We start from the raw sequence: 12,802 nt of genomic DNA on the forward strand, positions 1-12,802 counted from the left end.
ACACATGGCTTTTAAGGTTCAATCTTATGGATTTCATTTAAGTTTCTTGTGGATTTTCAGTTGAGAAGATTAAAAAGAAAAAATGACTTTGCTTACTATATCCACTTTTATGGGATATAAATGAATAAGTACGGTTATGGATGAAAGCAAAGCAAATACGCTCACACTTATCCCACATTCCTTATTTCTTAGAAAGCAGACATATCTAGGTGGACTATCTGGGGATCTTGATTTCCCATATCTTTAAAATCAGAGCTGATTATCAAAACTGACTGAAATTTACAGTAATAAAATATGTGGAATCTTTCTTTTGCCACCATTCTAAGATGACTCATTATTTTACTTTTAAAACCTCGGGTTTTCCACTGTGCTTGTGTGTATGGGCATATACCTTCAAGAAATAATAAATAGAGAAAATGCAATTTTAATTAAAGTTTTTTAATCCACTATTTTTAAGAAGGACTTAAGCTAATTGCTAGAGGAAGGGATTATGTTGTTTTGAACACATGGATTTAGGGCATCTGCTCTAGGATTGCTTAACTTTTTGTCTTAACTATGCTTAATGCCATTTGAACTGATTATTTCCTAGAAATGTTAATTATTTGGCTTGAAAAACAGAACTTTTGTATTTCTATGAAGAACCAGACTTTTCCATTTGACTGAATCCTATGTGTAAAAAAATACCTAAGACAATTAAACTCTTTGAATTTTGGCAATATTGTTCTGTATGATTAAATTGTTTCCCTGTAGATTGTACACACAGATTAAAAGTGAAGGTAGTAAACATAAATTAACCCAATGACAGGCAGTGGTGCTGTTAAAAGCCCCTAATTGCCAAAGAAATAAAGCCTAATTCACTTATGAAAATTTTTTAGGCAAGTGCAAGCTATATTTACTTAAAATGCATGATCTACTTCTTGATAATAGATTAAACAACATGAATTGAGAGTATATATGAAACTATTTATAACATAATAAACTATGTAAATCAATATGTTACCAGCATTTATTTGTATATAATATTATGTCCTTAAAGATTCAAAAACTGTTACCTCTTTTTCAGTGGTTTAGATCCAGGCGCCCACTCTCCTTGAAAGCCTTTTTTACTCTATGACTCTCCAAAGGACAATTTGTACCCAGGATCAAAAGGAAGGCTATTAACAACTGAGAGATCTAAGATATATACCCCAACCTCACCCTTCCAGAGATAATACCTTCATCAATAGTTCTGCCATGAAACTGGTCAGAACACCAAATATATCTACATCCTGCAACCCTTTCTAAGATGACCTTGAGAATGTGGCATCCGTATTTCCAGGGCCAGGCTGAGTAGACAGCTTCAGGAATCCTAAGTGTTTAGTCTTTAGGATTTTTTCACCCTCTGACTGTTTGCACTAAACTGTAGTTAAATATATCCCATTAAGTCAGAACCAAACTAATTCACACAGATCAAGAACAAAGCTTTACAAAAATGTGCAAAAGAGAAGAAGCCATGAGCATTTCCCTATTTCTCAAAACCATCCCGTTTTTGGTCTGCTTACCCAGCCTGGGTGATGTTATGGTATTTACATTAATCTTCTCATTGCAGGGCTGAAGGTGACATGGCCTGTATGCTGCGGGTTTTTCTGAAGAAAAACACTCATTTCCATGTCTTCCGGTGATCTTGTGCATGCACTGAATGACACGGGATTGCATCCCTTTGCCACAGGTAACTGAGCACTGGAGAGATACAAGATGTGTTAAAATTCCTTGTTGCTCTTTCCTTGTTCTAGATTGTGAGCCACCTTTTCCACCCCTTCCTTAAAATTTAACATGAGTCACAACATCCAAAGTTGATGCAGAACGTGGGTTAGAAATGTCAATGCTTACCTCAGGGACAGTGCTGGGGCGTGAAGGACAGAGGGGAGGAAAGAAGAAGAAAGAAAGATGGAGAGTATGACTCGGAGGGAAAGAGTGAATGATGCCAGTGTTGCACTCAGGTGGACGGTGTTTAAAGTTCTAATACCTGGTTTGCAACAAATTCATTTTTAAAAAATATTTTATTTATTTATTTGAGAGCGAGAGAGAGCACAGAGGGAGCAGCAGGCAAGGGGTCGGGAAGAAGCCAACTCCCCGTGGAGCAGGGAGCCTGACCTGGGCCTCGATCCCGATCCCAGGACCTCAGGATCATGACCTGAGGTGAAGGCAGATGCTTAACCGACTGAGCCACCCAGGTACCCATAATCTGTATTTTTCTAATAAAATATCATTTTAATAGATTACTTATATTTTAGTGAAGTAGGCTCTGTTTTCATTTGTAAGACATTTTGCAAAGAAGAACATACTCAATGTATAATTGTCTTTTATTAGACCAGTCTTTGGGGTCCAAAGGTGTCACCAGTTTTAACTTGTTACACAGATAAACGGATGCTTATTTGACTGTGAAAATACAACTATTTTCTGGAATCAAAATTATAAGTGAAAGAGTAAATATGGCTTTGTTTCTGAAAATAATGATTTATTTACTGATCATATTCATATTATCTTCTACATAGTGAAGATTTAGCCATATTTAGCCAAATAGTTGTAGAGAATTAAATCAACTCCAAAAGACATGAACAAATCAAAGTGACACACTGTCTTTCAGATTGTAAGAAATAAGTAACTATAGATACATGATGACTCAAAATATATAATTTTAGTAGATAATGGCTAAATAGTGCCTTTCATAACATTTGAAAACACTTAAGAGAAAAAGATGTTAATTGCATTCCTTATGTAAGTTAGGTTTTGTAACAATCTGGGAATAACCCGGAAATGAAAATAGTATCCAGGAAATAATGGAAGTTCTATAATTCATTTAACTAATACAGAATCATTTCTGCCTTTGGAACTAACAGAATAAGCTTTATTACAAAATTAAATAGTCTGAAACATTTCTTTTAAATAAAAACTATAAAAAATAAAAATAAAAAATAATCTAATAGCCTTAGGATCTAATTTTCATTAACATACTTCAGCAATAAAAAAATCAGGCTCTTACTAGTAATAATCTTCTTTATAAAATACTTTTTGGTAAAAATTTTCTTGCATATAGGTGAAAAATGAATAGATATTTGAAATGAAGCAGTTGAAATCATAAGACATCTTCTAAACTAGCTCTTACTTTATTATAGAATGTACTAAGCAATTGGGTAATTCCTTAAATCGTGTCACTATGATTAAAGACAGGTAAGGATGCCTGGGTGGCTTAGTTAAGTGTTGCCTTCGGCTCAGGTCATGATCCCAGGGTTCTGGGATCAAGTCCTGCATTGGGTTCCCTCTTCAGTGGGAAGTCTGCTTCTTTCTGCCCCTTCCCTTGCTCTCTCTCTCAAAAGAATAAGTTAATGAAATGATAAAAAAAAAAAAAAAAAAAAGGAGGAGGTTAAAAGAAAAAGACACAAAATAATTCTGGCCTTGAAATGAGCAGACTGAGTTCTAATATTGTCTCTTGCAACTAATTTACCTGGCACTTATATTTCCTTTTTGTTAAGCAAGGCATTGCAGTAGGTTGTAATTATACTTTTGGGTCTAAATTACTATGAAAGTAAAAATTCCCAATCAGTGATTATTAAAAGTTACTATACTCTGATAATTTTTTAAAAAGATTTTATTTATTTATTTAACAGACAGAGATCACAAGTAGGCAGAGAGGCAGGCAGAGAGAGGAAGAGAAGCAGGCCTCCCGCTGAGCAGAGAGCCCAATGCGGGGCTCAATCCCAGAGATCCCTGGGACCATGACCTGAGCTGAAAGCACAGGCTTTAACCCACTGAGCCACCCAGATGCCCCTAGTCTGATCATTTTTAACTGGTGAGGCTTTTAACAGGAAAGGCTTTTAATTTCATCATTAATTATTCAGTGTGCCAGCCCACAGTGAAATGGCACAATTTCTGTCAAGATGGTAGTTTGATTAAATGTTTCAGAATATCTAATAATTTATTGAATTTTCAAGTATTTATTGACCATCTATTATGTTCAGGATCCCATGCAGAAAATAAAGACATTAATAATTGTTAATATGATGAAGTTGGTACTTTCACCAGTAAACTTTATTAAGAAAACTCTAAAATATGTAAAACAGATGGTCAGGAATAGATTATGAAACAATGCAGAAATTGGGCAATTTCATCCACTTTCAGTCAAGTGTTTAATATTTAATTAACTTATTTATTTTTAATTTTCCCCAACTGTTTAGTATTTTAAATAATGAGTTGTCTATAGAATGACAGTTTTCTGCTTTAGGATCAAAGGAAACTCATACCACTACCTCCAGAAGGTTTTAATTCATAGCATACTAACATTAGTTAGCCCTTACTATTTATTTATTATATGTCGGGCAGTATTATTTATTACATGTCAGGCAGTATTTAGTATATGTCAGGCACTGTGTTAGGCCATAATTATTTTGGTATCTCACATGCAGCCCATGAATACTAGTTTTACCCCTTTCACACAGATAAGATAGAGGCTCAACTAAGTGAAATAAATTGCCCAAAGCTTTACAGTTAAGAAGTAGTAGAACTGGAATTAGAAATCACATATACTAAATTCAGAGATCAAGTGCTTAAGCAGTACTTGATAGTAGAACATCACTAATACTCCTCTTATGTTCATAGCCAGAAATCTTTCCTTGTCTTTATCCTGCCATATGGACATCTAATCCTCGTATTGTACAATTAAACAATTAGAAGGGTTTTTTTGTTTTGTTTTGTTTTGCTGTAACCTAGGTTATAAAATAGGAGATAAACTTTTTTGCCTTAAAGACAATTCACTTGCATGATTTATCTTGAGATAGAGTGAGCATATAATTTTTCACCCAAATCAGGTCACTTGTGAAAGAAGTATTAAAATTATTTTTCCTATACCATAGGCATACATTGGACAGTCATGGATAATCTGGCACATACAGTCATCTCATCTACAGATATTTTACTGGTAGATCTATGCAATAGATGATCAATACAAATGAATGGACACAGGCAATAGGTATTACATTTAGCATTATCTAATATGCTTTTACACAGAATACCTTGGTTAAACTTTATCATAATCCTCATAACTTTGAAAATGAAAAGAGCGAGGCTCATAGAGATTATTCCATTCATTCATTCAATATTTACTGCAAGTCCACAATGTGCCAGACACTGTTCTGGATATTGGGATATGACAGTACATAAAATAGAGAAAAACACATGCCCCCAAGGAGTTTACATTCTAACAAGAGAGAGCAGAAAAGTAAAGAATTAAATGTCACTGTACATTAGATATTGACAAGTGCCATGGAAATACTAAGGCTGGGAAGGAGAGCTTGGGAAAGTCTTGGGTCTAAGGCTTTGTAATTCATCTGGGATGATCAGAGAAGGACTCATGGAAGATGTAATGGACTTGCTCCACAAAAAAAGGGAGACAAACATCAAATGCAAGTCTTTTGAGTCCAAATATGATATTATTTCCATTGTGTTTCTATGCATCTCAGATTAATTTCAATGGCTTTTTCTTTCTCTCTCCTTCTTCCCTTTTTGTCTTCTTTCCTACCTTCCTTCCCTCCCTCCTTCAGTCTTTTTATCTAATACATTTTAAATCTTGCTCTTCACAAAAGTACCCAGTAAATTTAAAATGTATTTGAAACAAAGCAGCACTCTAGACTTCTAGTAAAGGCCAAAATGCTAAAATGTCAACATCAATTTGCCAGCAACTGATAAAGAAACACAGGGTGTGCCTGATAACTTGCCATTGATATTTTTTTTTACAAGGAAAGTTCCCTGACTGGAGTATTTTAAATAGAGAGACTTGTATTGTCTGACAAAAAACTCAACAGTTAATCTTACCCAGAAGGACCTTTGAAGCAAAGCACCTCATGAATCAATCCCATGAACTAGAAGCCTTTAATTCTAAACAGGAAATGCAATCTTGATGTCCCAGATTTACCAGATTAAAAAGGAAACCGCAATCTTTAGAACAAACTTGAACAGTTTAGAAAATTGCTCACATGATTTTGGAATTAATTTTGACCAAGATAACAAGGTACACGGAGAACTGCTGTTGGTAATCCCTCTTTCCCACCAAAAACATGAGCCCCTGAAAGTGAAATTTGTTTTACTGACTTAGTGATATTCATCATTTTAGATTATCTGAGAAATTTATGACCTTCCCCGCACTTGGGAACACATGGGCCATATCTTTAGATAATATCCCCATAGATTTCTCTTTTATTGGAATGAATCTTTCAGGGCCCTGGGAGATTAGTGACAACTTCTAATACTGGATTAAATTATGTCGACAGAATATCAAACACTAAGCATGACTAGGGAAACTTTCTCAATAATTCACAGTTTGGACTATTAAAACATTAGAAAAATCGTTTAGCAAATGAGAACCACAAATACAAATGTTGGCAAATCAATAAGAAGGCTTTATCCTCTTTTAAAACGGAATACACACTGGTAGAATCTTACAACCATTTCTGTTACCTGAAATTTTAGTTTCTGTCATTCTTATGCCAGGTAATAAGAACTAAACAACTTTATGCTACCTAAGAAAATTTTATTTGAACTAACTGAAAAAAAGTATCTGGAGAAAGAAGCAATGTACCAGTTGGGGAAGTGTATAGTAGATGTTTTCTTAGCTTATATATTTTTTATAGAAATAGTCAAAGATGACCTGGTGTTAGATACAGATATAAGTCCTGGAAAGTTATATGTACTCAGATGATAGCCCTGTAGTGGACCAGATTTGCCAGCTTGGTTCCACAAACTTATGAACTGGCCTAAATGCAAACAAATAAGGGGAAATAGAAAAAACGTAGGAAAAAGAAACACACTAAAAAATTTCTTAACAAACTTATAACTATGGGGCATTTTCATAGAAGGAGATGAAATGAGCTCTGAATGGCTGGGATGTCCTTCTCAAGGGCAGGCCAAGGTGTGGAATCCATCACAAAGGATGGATGAGGGTTGAAGCATTGCCTAATGTATGAACTGCAGGGAGAAACTTACCATGGGCATTTCACTCCTGACATAATATTATTTATGGCATTATTACACAGTGTTGCTCAGGTCTTAGTTTCATACTTTGAAAAACATGTAAACACCTTAAAGAAGATGTTCTAGAAAAGGCTGTGCATCTTGAGACATTTTATTGATGCCTGATGAAATTATTTGTTTTCAGTCTAATCTTGAAAGATTGTAGATAATTAGATCTTAATTAATACAATGTGTATAAATAAGTTTTTGATGCATCAAATACTACATAGAAGGAATGAGCGTCCTCTGCTGCTAAAGTTTCATTATTTTATATAGAAATACTCCTTTTATGATGGATTTGAATATGTTTATCAAGAATCTGCATCTTTTCAAGATAATCTACATGTATTGTTCCCCAAAGTTTCTATGAATACCATTATGCTGAGTGACATAAATTTACTAAATAGTAGTGAATGACAGCAAACGTGCTTTGAAATACACTTACATTAGAAAAATATGCTTAATTCCAAGAATAAGAGCTACACAGGTACCAAGAAATAGCCATATAACAATTTATAAAGTATCAAAATGACAGAGGAGAATGATTTTCAGAGGTTTTCAAGGTTCATAGGTTCTTGGCCATCACACTACTTGAATCTATTTTTGCAAGGTAATTGAATTATCTTTCTGTCAATTGAACATTCATGAGTCATGTAGGAATTTCCATAATGGCTCATGGTAAAAAATCTACCATGTGTCATGTATCTGTTAAATTCATTGAAGAACATCATTTTATTCTTGTCCAAGTGACCTATGTACTTCTAGAAAACTCATTTCACTTAAGAACTCTTTATCAATGGCATATCTGTAAATGACTTTTAACTACTCACCTATGTAGAGAGGAGACTTGCATTCTTTGCACTGATCCCTGATTCTTATAGTGCTTCTGTGCTTGACAGTTTCCGAGATCAAGTAGATCTATTCTGCATACGTGATTCTGAACATGGAGCTAAAAACCACTTGCACATCTAGTCTTAGGTATGGGGATTCTGTAGTAAAGTGCTAAACTTTAAAATTATTAGTTAAATGATAGTTTCCTACCTCTCCTTTCAGGGCATCAGAATAGTCACAATGACACTGTTTTGGTGCGAAGTTATTTGTTATCCTGGATATTTCATTAACTTGGATTTGGCAACAAACTGGGACAGTGTGATACAAATAAATTTGTAGACTCCAGTTAAATAATCAACTAGTTTGCCAGTGAGTTTATAGAACCACTAATTTGTGCATGTTAAACTGTAAAGTTCTTCAAGCTGTAGAGTGCTGTCAAATGTCTTCTGAAACATCACACCGAAGAGGCAGAAAACCCAACAGTAAAAATACTACTGTAAGATATTTATTTGCAGTTTTGTTGGCTAACAAACATAACTAACACTGGTTTGCTTTTGAGTTCCTTAGAAAACAAACAAATTTCAGTATATTCAGGGGTTAAAAATAGTAATTCTCACACTTGGCCAGCATAGAGATTACCCGAGATTCCTTCCTTCTAGACTGTGCCAAAGATATATATTTTGGAGAGAATGTGTGTTCTCTAGGCCAACAGCTAAGGAAGGCTCTGTAATGCTTTACTCATTTCCAGCTGGCCTTTGTAAGAAATAGGAATTCCTAAATTAAGAGAAAATTGTCACTGGCAAACAGAGTTCAAAAAAAATTTTCGAAACCAATATAATAGACAATCTTACAGAACCTGATATAATCTCTAATGATCAGTGCCAATCTATAACAAAGTTAACAGCATCGACTTGGATAATTTGTCTTTGGGAATAAGTGGATTATTCCAGAGTGGTTTAACAAGAGTGAAGTAGCATTCGCAGTGGAGAGTGGACCTCATAAGGAAAGTAAATGATGACTTCTACTGGAAATTATTAGCGCAGCATTCCTATTCATTTATGTATATGTTTGGCAGTTCCATTTTTCAGCTTTTTAATAAAGTGAGTGTGAAACAAGCATTCTAAGGAACAAAAGTTAGGTTTGTTTTCTGAGATTTGCTATTTATTTTGGTCAGTGTTTCAGCGTCTTTTTAAAGTAGTTCATCTGCCTTATTTAACACATGGGTATTTGGACTTGAATCTATTCCTAGAGGTCAGATGTTTGAGGATTTTTTTGCATGTGTGTTTAATTAATTCAACATTTGGTTCTACAGTTCAAACTATTCTTTTCTCTTTAATGAAAATGTCTGCATATCGTTAGAGCAAATCAAGGAAATGTGTGTGGCAGAATCAAGCAGAATGCTTATGAATGATTAGCAGAGAAGTGAATATATTATGAAAGGGCCATCAAATTAGCCCCCCAAATAATTTTTTATATTAAAGTACACATTGATCACCACAATAATGGAAGGAAAAAAAAAGATGTTTTGCATTAAGAAGCAATTAATAAACACAAAGTCTTGAACACATTTGCAATTCTCCCAGCCTATGAATCACACGGTGTTGGAGAGGTGAAAAAAGGACTATCGAGACGTTTCTATTTTATCTTTCTCATTCCTGTGAAACATCTTCCCACCAGAGAGAACTGCTTGGAAGGACAATGATTGAATTTCCTTTTCAAATAAAATAATTTTCAGGTCTAGTCCAACAATCCTGTGTCCAAAATGAATCAGATCCCTCCATGGCCATGTGAGAGAAATGTGTAGGTTTTGTTTTGTTTGTTTTAATAAAGTCTTGGTTTAAAATAGCACAGAGAGCACTACGTAATTACCTTTAAATTATGCCAACCTGAAATAGACCAAGTATTTGCCAGGTCATAGCGAAGATTCTCAAGTGTGCTTTGCTTCCATCCACTGTTTTCTTTCCAGGTTCGATAACTGTCATCTAACCTGAGGACAGCTATTTCAGCCAAATGGGTTCAAGAGAATGCAGAAGTCCACCAGCTACCTGAAAGCTCAACGTTAAGCCCTTTTTTCACTGTTATTCAAATAAGGGTTGATTTACCTTTTAAAAAATACATCACATTTTTAAGTAGTTTGATTTACCATACAGAAAAAGGTCAAAGGAGTCATACATTTACATAAAATTATACTGATTAATTTTCCTAAAGAAAAATAAGCTAGTTACTAATTCTTTTGTAGTAAAATATATGCAATGTTGGAGTTCTTACAGAATTAGAGTCAGAAAATAAAATGGATCAGAAGAAAAGAAATGCAATGTTTAGATATATCCTACACTTTTTGCTTACTTGATGCAAAAGCTTAGTGATCAATTATTCAATAAACATTTGTAAATGTAATGTAATGTTCTGGTCACTCAGAAAGATTTGTGAGAAGGGTAAAAAGCATTAAAATATTCCTTATTATTAGTTTTTAAATTTATTTACTTATTTGAGGGAGAGAGAGAGAGAGAGAGAACAAGAGGGGGAGACAGAATCTTTTTTTTTTTTTTTAAAGATTTTATTCATTTATTTGACAGAGATTACAGGTAGGCAGAGAGGCAGGCAGAGAGAGGAGGAAGCAGGCTCCCTGAGGGCAGAGAGCCCGATGCGGGGCTTGATCCCAGCATCCTGGGATCACGACCCGAGCTGAAGGCAGAGGCTTAACCCACTGAGCCACCCAGGTGTCCCTGGGGAGAGATAATCTTAATTAAGCAGACTCTGTGTTGAGTGCGGAGCCCAACGTGGGGCTAGATCCCAGGACCATGAAATCATGACCTGAGCTGAAATTAAGAGTTGGACATGTAATCAATTGAACTGTGTAGGTACCCCAAGATATTCTTAATCAGACAGCAACAATATAAGGCAGTTAATAATTACTGGAGGAAAAAGTAACATAGTCATTAAGTCCAAAGAAACTCTGTCATTTATTGTGGAAGCCTTTGAAAGATCAAACACTTCAGATGGTCCTTGAAGGACTCAAGTACTTGGAGGAAACACATTCTAGGCAAAGAGATATCAACAAAGACACAGAGAATGTACAAGTACAAACTGCTCAGGCCTCAGCTTAGTAGAGATATCTAATTAATGAGAATAATAAGACACTTCTCAATAGGTAAGTTAGGACCAGAATACGGAAAGCTTTGAATGCCAGTGTGAGTATCCAAAGGCAATTCTCTGGAAGTACTTAAGCTATAGGATAGAGTGATGAAGTCATCCCTATGAGTGGACAGGTCTGAAACAGGAGGACGTGGGGAAGGAAGCACATTAGAAAGCGTTACTCTAGGGCACCTGGGTGGCTCAGAGGTTAAGCCGCTGCCTTCGGCTCAGGTCATGATCTCAGGGTCCCAGGATCGAGTCCCGCATTGGGCTCTCTGCTCAGCAGGGAGCCTGCTTTCTCCTCTCTCTCTCTGCCTGCCTCTCTGCCTGCCTCTCTGCCTACTTGTGATCTCTCTCTGTCAAATAAATAAATAAAATATTAAAAAAAAAAAAAAGAAACCGTTACTCTAATCCTAAGGAAAAAAAGTAAAAAGGATGGCATTATTATACTGGAAGCAAAAAACAATGGAAATAAATCCCTACTTACATGAAGAAGAAGAGCCAAGAATAGTTTCCAGACCAGGGAGCTGGGAAGATGATATTGACATTTTTCAAGAAAAAGGAAATTGGGAGTGGGGTATGGTTGGAGGAAATAAAATGAGGAATTTTGTTTTAAATATACAAAATTTGAGGAATTCTTGGCACGATGATGGCAGAGGCTGAGGGCAACTGAAGTTTGGGCTGAGAATAAAGACACAACCCACCCCTGTCCCCACTCCCTCCAGCTACACTCCCTTTTCTAGCTACGCTCCCTCCTTGGGCACACTTAGACTTGGAAAATTGAGCGCCTGGATGGCTCAGTGGATTAAAGCTTCTGCTTTCGGCTCAGGTCATGATCCCAGGGTCCTGGGATCGAGTCCCACATCAGGCTCTCTGCTCCGTGGGGAGCCTGCTTCCTCCTCTCTCTCTACCTGCCTCTCTGCCTACTTGTGATCTTTCTCTCTGCCAAATAAATAAATAAAATCTTTTAAAAAAAATGGACTTGAAAAATTTAAACACCATCTAAATGTGGATGATTCTAAAATTTCTATTTCTCTTCTCTGATCTATCTTGTAGATGCCCGTGTTTGAGTCTTTTTTTTTTTTTTTAAGATTTTATTTATTTATTTGACAGAGATCAAAAGAGGGTGGAGAGGCAGGCAGAGAGAAAGGGGGAAGCAGGACAAGTAGATTCCATGCCAATCACGGAACCCAACGTAGGGCTCAATCCCAGGACCCTGAGATTATGATCTGAGTTGAAACTGAAAGTTGGTTGCTTAACTGACTTAGCTACTCAGGCACTCCCAGATTTTTAATATGTATAAATATAATATGTAAACAACTTCAGTTCCTATTATATATAACTATTTCATATAATATTTGCTCATTTAATAATAAGTCTTAGAGGGGCGCCTGGGTGGCTCAGTGGATTAAGTCTCTGCCTTCGGCTCGGGTCATGGTCTCAGGATCCTGGGATCGAGCCCCACATAGGGCTCTCTGCTCAGCGGGAGCCTGTTTCCCCTTCTCTCTCTCTGCCTGCTTCTCTGCCTACTTGTGATTTCTGTCTGTCAAATAAATAAATAAAATCTTTAAAAAAAAAAAAGTCTTAGAGAAACTTCCTCATTTATAGATAAATGCATTTTTAAAAAACTACAGTATTTCACTGTTTGTATATGGTATTTTGATTTATACAACTACTTAAAGGACATATGGGTCTTATCAAATTTTTGTTGTGCCAAAGGCGGCTGCAATGAACATCTTCAAAAATAGAGTTAGCAAATTAGGTGAAAATGTCTGTAAGGAAAATCTTTGGCAAT

General features: G+C 35.7%; 1 protein-coding gene across 1 annotated transcript in view; it reads right to left on the minus strand.

Moving 5' to 3' along the window:
- The window catches only part of ADAMTS19 (ADAM metallopeptidase with thrombospondin type 1 motif 19), a 255,032-nt gene that overhangs the window by 1,589 nt on the left and 240,641 nt on the right, over positions 1-12,802 (minus strand). The window contains exon 22 of the mRNA XM_082725818.1: positions 1,542-1,719. Within this exon, the coding sequence (XP_082581944.1) occupies positions 1,542-1,719 (178 nt within the window). The remainder of the gene's footprint in view (positions 1-1,541; positions 1,720-12,802) is intronic.

This window comes from Mustela nivalis (assembly GCF_964662115.1).
Source record: "Mustela nivalis genome assembly, chromosome: 3".
Classification (NCBI taxonomy): domain Eukaryota; kingdom Metazoa; phylum Chordata; class Mammalia; order Carnivora; family Mustelidae; genus Mustela; species Mustela nivalis.